Source organism: Budorcas taxicolor, chromosome 23 (assembly GCF_023091745.1).
Source record: "Budorcas taxicolor isolate Tak-1 chromosome 23, Takin1.1, whole genome shotgun sequence".
NCBI lineage: Eukaryota > Metazoa > Chordata > Mammalia > Artiodactyla > Bovidae > Budorcas > Budorcas taxicolor.
Window position 1 is genome coordinate 21,453,292 of NC_068932.1, and position 8,272 is coordinate 21,461,563.

Below are 8,272 nucleotides of genomic sequence, written 5' to 3' on the forward strand. Positions count from 1 at the left end.
CTGGTGTAAGCTTGGCCTGTAGGTTTGGACCAGCTCCCCCACTGGGGTGACTTTTGGGGGCCCAGGGGACGTCTCTCTCTGAGCATTTATCTCTTAGCCAATGAGTCTGAGGGAAGGTTGGGCAGCAAAGAACCGCGCTCGAGGAAGGCCTGGGCTCTCCCGAGAGGGAGTACAGCACTGGGGAGAAGGGTAGGGGCCCCCCAAGTTTGGGGGTGGCTGTGTTCTCCGAACGGGCCGCCAGGTGGCGCCGCCTCCGCAAATCCAAGCGTGCCTTCTGCAAGCGGCTGGGGGTGGGGCAGGCACCCACCAAGCGTCGGCCCCCGACTTGTGCCGGGACGCAGGGCCCAGACTTGGGGGTTAGGTGACCCCCAACCTCCTTCTCTGGACTCTGAAGCCGGAGAGTGTGCCTAGGGGTGAGGCATCGACTAGAGGAGCGGAGGGGGAAGGGCGGCTGCCGCGGCGCCTGGCCCTTTGTGCTCGAACAATGACCAGCTGCCGCTGGCCCCGGGGCCCAAATAAGGGTAAAGGGTGACCCGCCGCCGCCTAGTCCTGAACCGACCGAGCCCCAGACACACAGCCATGGCGCCTCGGAGGGAGGGAATCTGAGTCCGGCTGCGTAGCTCCAGCGTGCGCCCCGCCGGGCACGCGTGACGCCGGGTGCCTGCGCGTGTCCGCGCCCCGGGGGCGGGGTCACCCCTCGGACCCTCCCCCGCGCTGCACCGCCCACTTGGGCCGGGCCGGGGCCAGGCCGGGCTGGGGGCGCCGCGCAGGCGGGGCCGGGTCGGACCGGGCCGCTCCGAGTGGCCGCGCGCGGCAGGCTGGAGCCGCGCGGCGCGCCTGTGGAGCGCTGGGGGCGGCCCGGGGCTGAGCATGGAGCGGCGCGGTGGAGGTGAGGGGGGGGGCCGGGGCTGGGAGGCGACCTGGGGGCGCCCCCAACTTCTGCGCGGCGGAGGTCCCGTGGGGAGGCGGCATTCCACAGCTGCCCCCACTTTCTGGAAGAGGCGGAAGGAGGGGGGTGAACTCCGGAGGGCGGATTGGGGGCTCCCGGCTTCCTGTCTTGTAATGGAAACTCGTGATCTCAGACTTGAACCCGCTGGATGGTCCTGGAGTTTGGTGAGGGGGAGACTTTCCCGAACTCTTCTGCCCCCAAAACAGGTCTGTGGGAAACTCGGACCTCGGCCAGACCTCCCTCGGGCCCCGGCTGCATCCAGCCCTCAACCGCCCCCGGCCCACCGAGCCGGGCAGTGTGTGCTGTGCCGGAGCGGTTTCCCAAGGATGTTGGGGAGCGCGAGGGGTTCCCTTCCCACAGCCACAAACGCATTTCTCAAAATGGAGCCTCCATTTGCCCCTCCTTTTCTCTCGGGCTCCAAGAGCGGGAGCCAGACTGGCTGGGCCTGGCTTTCCAGGCGCCTGGCTTTGGCTCCGTGGGTGTCTGGCGCTCAGGGCCCAGCTCAGCGTCTCTTCTCGGTTTAGGGGCCCCTGGCTTCGCGGGGACCCCGGCTCACTGGGTCCGCCAGGCCCTGGAGCCGCTCTTCGTCTTTGTCTCCTGTCCTTTGGGTCCCTGTCTGAATCTCTCTGTCTCCTCCCCTCAGTTTCCACTCTGTGCTCACTGAAGTGGGGAAACACACCGAGGTGCCAGCCCTCTTGGCCCCTTAGGGAAGCCCCTTCCCCACGGTTTCCTGCATGTCCTGGGTGGTCTGGGAGAGGGCAGAGGAGGGGGTGTTCTATCGGCTTTGCTCAGGACTGGCACTTGTGGGGTGGACTCGGTCCCCACCCCTGCTCCGAGGGCAGCAGTCACCCCCACCCCTGGCTCCCAGCTCCTCCTCCCTCGGTCTGGACACCTTCCTCCAGATCTTTTGACTTGAGCGGGGAGGTGGGGGAGGGTGGACTTAACGAACACAAGCAAGAATGAAGGAGAGCAGATCAAGCAAAGAATAATGTGTCTCTCCTCTCCACACACTCCAGTGAGTGACAAAAACCAGGCTCCCACTCACTCATTTGGCCCTGCGTGCCACCCAGACTCTCACCCTCTCACATGCACACACAACACTCTGTACACACTTGTGCACTATTTCCTGTTCACACACTTGTGTAGGATACATAAACTCATGTATATATGAATGGACATCAAACCATTCTCTGACATAGTCACACTCATACATCACAGATTCACTAATGTATGCATTTATAATTTTCACATACTTTCTGAGAGAGCTGCACAGATTTTTGTAAGGTATGCCCATGAGTTCATGTATATATACATGTATATATCTGAATGTATTGATACATCTATCCAAACATACATGTACTCACATACACTCATGTTTTCACACACAGTGCTCATGTTCATGTTCTTGTGCACAGTTTCACACGCACAAATAAGTAAAATGCATACACTCCTACTCCTACGCAGTTCTCTGTCCAATTCTTGGCCCCCGCTCTGCATGATGACTTCAGCAGATGCCTGAGCCCTGGTCTTCAGCCTCAGGACTAGGGAGGGAGTTCCGGGTGGAGGCTTGCTATCCCCTTCCAGGAAGGAGCAGGGCCTGGGGAGGTGGAGCCCTCTTCCCTGGAGCAGCTGCCAGAGGTGATGGTAGAGCCTCTATTCTCATCCCTTTGGATTTACTCTGGGGAATGTCGAAAGCTAAAAGGTTTCATAGAGGTTGGCAGTGGGCCTGTGGAGGCTTCTTTAGGCCTGACTGACTGGGTGCGGTGAGGCTAGGAATTGTCATGGAAATAGGCATGAGCCTACATCCACCTCTGGGAGGCAGGAGACCCCAGAGGGCACCTGTGGGTTCCCTAAGAGCTCTGGTTCTTGTTTGACCAGCTCCACCCTTGCCGCCTCTCTGTCTGGGAGAAACTGAGGCCCAGCTGGGTGAGGCTGGGCACTGCCTGGCCTTAGCTCTTTGTTCCCTAATTACCATTTTGAGCTGCAGACTGCACCCCTGAGTTTGCCCAGACTGCATCTAATGAGTCCACCTGTCCCAGCGGAACAGGGACCAGTGCCAGGAGCTGGTACAGAGGGCTCCCTCCCTGATTCCTGGCCTCTGTGGGACCCCCATTCCCTCATCATCCCTGCTTGATAGATTCAGTCCTTAGCCCTATTCAGACCAGAATTGGGCAGTGGTCTGGGGCCCAGGGAGGATGGAGGTTCTTGCCAAGGTGCAAGAGGGGATGTGTTAGGGGGAGGATATCAGTGCTTTTCACTGACGTTGGGTGGGCCGTTTGACCAGAGACTAAGGACCAGGAGGGACTCAGGACTTCACACAGGAAGGGAGCTCAAGATGGAGAGACTCTGATACCACTTCCCTGCTCACAGGTTTCCCTGGAGGCCCCTGGCCAGGCCTGAGCCTCTGCTGCCATGGCCATTGTGCAGACACTGCCAGTGCCCCTGGAGCCCGCTCCTGAGGCCGCTACTGCCCCACAAGCTCCAGCCATGGGCAGCGTGAGCAGCCTCATCTCAGGCCGGCCCTGCCCCGGGGGGCCGGCTCCTCCTCGCCACCATGGTCCCCCTGGACCCACCTTCTTCCGCCAGCAGGATGGGCTGCTGCGGGGTGGCTACGAGGCACAGGAGCCACTGTGCCCAGCTGTGCCCCCCAGGAAGGCTGTCCCTGGTACCAACTTTACCTACATCAACGAGGACTTCCGGACAGAGTCACCCCCCAGCCCAAGCAGTGACCTTGAAGATGCCCGAGAGCAGCGGGCACGCAATGCCCACCTCCGTGGTCCCCCACCAAAGCTCATCCCTGTCTCTGGAAAGCTAGAGAAGGTGAGGACCAGCCCTTCCTTTGAGGGTCTGGGTGGAATCAGAGGTCCCCTGGAGAAGCTGAAATTTGGAGACCTATTTATAGGAAGGAGTATGGGCTCCAGATTCACCAGACTTGGGTTCTTATCCCAGCTCTACCTCACTCAGGGACATCATTTAACCTTTCTGAGCCTCAGTTTCTGTGTTTGTAAAATGGAGGTAACAGGTCAACTTTCATAGGATTGTTGTGAAAATTAAATCTAATAATATGTGTAAAGTGTTTAGCATAGTGCCTGGCACATAATAGGTACTCAATAAATGTTAGCTTCTTAGAAATACTGTTTTATATAGCTACTGTGTGTTTGCATTTGAGCAAAGCCTGTAACTCCCTCAGCCTCCATTTCCTCATCTGTGTATGCAATAGTGATAATATTTTGCTTGCATGGATTTTGTAATGACCTGAGAGGTACATTTTAAGTTGCCTGACGTAAGTAAAGCTGACACAGGAGGCCCTCAGCCAGTGGTAGCAATTGTTATTACTATATGGGGATTGGGGGCCCTGGATGGGAGGGCAGGGAGTGTGATAAGGGCTTCGAGAGATTGGGCGGCTCATCCCTGTTGTCAAATGGCACCTCATTTCAGAACATGGAGAAAATTGTGATCCGCCCAACAGCCTTCAAGCCAGTGCTGCCCAAACCTCGAGGGGTACCATCCCTACCTAGCTTCCTGGGTCCTCGGGCCACCGGACCGTCGGGGAGCCAAGGCAGCCTAACGCAGCTGTTCGGGGGCCCGGCCTCCTCCTCCTCTTCCTCCTCCTCCTCGGCTGCCGACAAACCCCTGATACTGAGTGGCTGGGCCAGCGGCTGCCCATCGGGGACTCTGTCTGACTCTGGCCGAAACTCATTGTCCAGCTTGCCCACTTACAGCACCGGGGGTGCTGAGCCGGCTACCAACTCCCCAGGCGGGCACCTGCCCTCCCACGGTCCTGGGCGGGGCGTCCTGCCGGGGCCAGCCCGAGGAGCCCCCACCGGGCCCTCCCACTCAGACAGCGGCCGATCTTCCTCCAGCAAGAGCACAGGCTCCCTGGGGGGTCGCATGGCTGGGGGGCTCTTGGGCAGCGGTCCCCGGGCCTCCCCTGACAGCAGCTCTTGTGGGGAACGCTCCCCACCACCGCCCCCACCCCCTCCACCCCCTTCGGACGAGGCCCTGCTGCACTGTGTCCTGGAAGGAAAGCTCCGAGACCGGGAGGCAGAGCTGCAGCAGCTGCGGGACAGTCTGGACGAGAGTGAGGTGACCATGTGCCAGGTGTGGTCAGTGGCAGTGATGGGGGTGGCATGGCGGGACATCCACAGGTGCTGGGCATACAAGACGCATTTCTGTCTGCCAAGAGGCAGGTGTTGGGCTGGTGACCGCCATCCCCACCCCAGCTGTCTGGCTTAAACTGTAGAGTGGTTGACATGGCACCACCATATACTGTCTTTCAGACTTGAGCACGTTACTCAGTTGTACTGAGCCTCAGTTTCCTCACCATAAATGGGGATATTCCTGACCTGAGGGTTATCATTAAGGATTAAGCAGGGAAAAGGGTGTAAACTGCTTAGATCAATGCCTGGCACCTGGGAAGTGCCACACACATGCTTGCTATTGTCTTTCTTTTCATAAAAGTAGTTGTTACTGTTGGTATCCTAGTTATTGTCACTGTTGAATCCACCTTCCCTGAGCCCAGGACAGTGGGCCACCAGGGCAGTTGGTGACTGGGGCGCTGGGGGTGGCCAGGGTTCGAGGTGTGGGGGAGCCTCCAGGACCCAGGCCTGCCCCCTCGCCTGCAGGTGTACGAGGAGCGGCAACGGCACTGGCCCCGTGAGCGAGAGGCTCTGCGAGAGGATGGTGTGGCCCGGGCCCAGCGGGCCCAACAGCTGCTGCAGCTTCAGGTGTTCCAGCTGCAGCAGGAGAAGCGGCAGCTGCAGGACGACTTTGCGCAGCTGCTGCAGGAACGTGAGCAGCTGGAGCGGCGCTGCGCCGCCTTCGAGCGGGAGCAACGGGAGCTCGGGCCACGGCTAGAGGAGACCAAGTGGGAGGTGAGCTGTACCAGGAGGAGCAGGGAGCAGGGTCTTCAGTGAGGGGGTAAGGCTTGAAAGGAGGGGCCCAGCCACATCCCCTCACCTGCCATCCCCAGAGGGCCTCCCCTTGCTCACCTTTGTGAGATGAGGCTCCACCCTCTGACCTCCCTTTCTGGGTATGGCTCTCCTTGGGGGCCTCCACATTCGTTCTCCTCATGGCTCTGCTCTAAGTGCTCAGGTAGCCAGTGACATTCCCATCCACTGCCTTCCCACCGATAGTAAGAATGAGAATGTAGTGCTTACTCCTTGGCAGGTACTGCTACTCGAAGCATGTAACGTAGAGTATCGTCTAATCCTTGTAATAACCCTGCGAATTGGGTGCTGTTCACACCCTCATTTCATCGGTGAGGAAAAGGAGACCCAGAAGGGATGGAGCCTGAGATCACACTCCACACACAGTGGCGGAGCTGAGATCTGAACCCAGGCAGTCCGGCTCTAGTTAGTGTCTATGCTTTCCACCAAGATACTGTTGTGCCTCCCAACTGGAAATGCAGCCACTGCTCTTTGCTGCTTCCACTCCTGCCAAACCCGCATGAAGCTGGTGCTTCATGATGGTTTAAAGACCCCAGCTTTGAAACCAGAAGATCTGGGTCTATATTCCACCTTAGCCAATGAATAGCTGCCTCAGTGTCTTCATCTGTAAAATAGGTACAGTGATCAAACTGCCTCTCCCCAAATGCCCAGCTTGATGTCAGGGCCTGGCCACCTGGGAGAACCTTCTCACCATCTTTTCCAACTGTCTCCTGCTCCTAGGTGTGCCAGAAGTCAGGTGAGATCTCCCTGCTGAAGCAGCAACTGAAGGAATCTCAGGCAGAGCTGGTACAGAAGGGCAGCGAGCTGGTGGCCCTGCGCGTGGCACTGCGGGAGGCCCGGGCAGCGCTTCGGGTCAGTGAGGGCCGGGCACGGGGCCTCCAGGAGGCGGCCCGGACACGGGAGCTGGAGCTGGAGGCCTGTTCCCAGGAGCTGCAGCGGCACCGGCAAGAGACTGAGCGGTTGCGGGAGAAAGCTGGGCAGTTGGACAGTGAGGCCGCCGGACTCCGGGAACCCCCTGTGCCACCTGCCGCTGCTGACCCATTCCTCCTGGCAGAGAGTGATGAGGCCAAGGCACAGCGGGCCGCCGCCGGGGTCGGGGGCAGCCTACGGGCCCAGGTGGAGCGGCTCCGGGCGGAGCTACAGCGGGAGCGGCGGCGAGGCGAGGAGCAGCGGGACAGCTTCGAGGGGGAGCGGCTGGCCTGGCAGGCAGAGAAGGAGCAGGTGATCCGCTACCAGAAGCAGCTGCAGCACAACTACATCCAGATGTACCGACGTAACCGGCAGCTGGAGCAGGAGCTGCAGCAGCTCAGTCTGGAGCTGGAGGCCCGGGAACTCGCGGACCTGGGCCTGGCGGAGCCAGCGCCCTGCATCTGCCTGGAGGAGATCACTGCCACCGAAATCTAGGGCCTTAGCACCCGCCTCTGCACGGAGGTCTACTGCAAGCAGGCAGCAGCCTCAGATCCCCCGAGGGCCCCAGAGTCTGAGGGCCCAAGGGCCTTTAGTCCCTGGGGTGCAGGCCTCTGGGCCTCTGCCAAGGACTCGGCTGCCCGATGACTTGGATCAGCCTCCCTGAAGGTCCCTGTGTCCACTGTTACACAAAGGCTCCTACTCACTCTACCTATTTCATTCACTCCCCAAATACTGCCATTGCTACTCTGCCAACCCCACACACCCCCAGCACTCCCAGCCTGCTCAGCCAGGGGGCTTGGAAAAGGAAGGGGCTCCCTCATCTCCACGTTCTCCCCACCATCCCAAAGCCAGAGCGAGCCAGATAGCGCCAGCTGCTCCAGATGTGCCTGCCCCCAACCCTGCCCATTTTGGGGGACAGGGCTGGGACTGGGGTCTGATCTCCAGGTCCCAGCTCTGCAGCCCCTCTCCTGGGGAGAGGGGGCTGTAGTCAGACCAAAGGAAGAACTCAGAAATGTTTATTTGTGTTTGTGACCAAGTGGCCCCTCCCCACACCCAGGTTTTTGGCCTTGTTTTTCACTTGTATATTTTTCACATTGTAAATTTCTTGTACAAACCCAAAGAAAAAATTAAAAAAAATTTTTTTTGTTTTTAAAAAAGGATGAGTGTGGTGGATAAAGATTAGGGGAACTTGTTTGACCCCCGTGCCCTTTTATTTGATGGCTATTCCCCTACCCCTCATAGAGATCTTCAGGAGGGAAAGGGTGATGGGGAAGGACAAATCCAGTAGAAAATCTGAGGTCCTGGTGGACTACAACATGAAATGGGCTCTCAGAGTTTGAGAAACTAGAAAAGACCTTTCTCTCCCTTGAACAGAACACTGCTGGGGGCAGGATGCGGTGATCCCCTTGAGGGCCATCTCTGAGAGTCCCTGTCCCTCACTGTTTCAGGGAATCATAACAAAGTG

General features: G+C 58.9%; 1 protein-coding gene across 4 annotated transcripts; it reads left to right on the plus strand.

The window, feature by feature from the left end:
• The first annotated feature begins 339 nt into the window (after positions 1-339).
• Positions 340-7,956, plus strand: LZTS2 (leucine zipper tumor suppressor 2). Of its 4 annotated transcripts, none has more exons than XM_052660776.1 (5): positions 340-413; positions 3,320-3,769; positions 4,388-5,050; positions 5,575-5,823; positions 6,619-7,956. In XM_052660776.1, the coding sequence occupies exons 2-5, from the start codon at positions 3,362-3,364 to the stop codon at positions 7,300-7,302; spliced, it is 2,004 nt and encodes a 667-aa protein (XP_052516736.1). In that variant the 5' UTR covers positions 340-413; positions 3,320-3,361; the 3' UTR covers positions 7,303-7,956. The 4 variants fall into 4 exon arrangements, with proteins under 4 accessions (XP_052516736.1, XP_052516739.1, XP_052516737.1 ...); XM_052660779.1 differs by having other exon boundaries at positions 4,388-5,035; XM_052660777.1 differs by lacking the exon at positions 340-413 and adding an exon at positions 786-889.
• Positions 7,957-8,272: the final 316 nt, after the last annotated feature.

Bases quoted from the DNA above. Each gene is read 5' to 3' on its own strand.
- LZTS2 (XM_052660776.1), top strand. From the start codon at position 3,362: ATGGCCATTGTGCAGACACTGCCAGTGCCCCTGGAGCCCGCTCCTGAG. The intron at 3,770-4,387 runs GTGAGGACCAGC...ACCTCATTTCAG, and splicing joins TCTCTGGAAAGCTAGAGAAG to AACATGGAGAAAATTGTGAT. The intron at 5,051-5,574 runs GTGTGGTCAGTG...CCTCGCCTGCAG, and splicing joins GTGAGGTGACCATGTGCCAG to GTGTACGAGGAGCGGCAACG.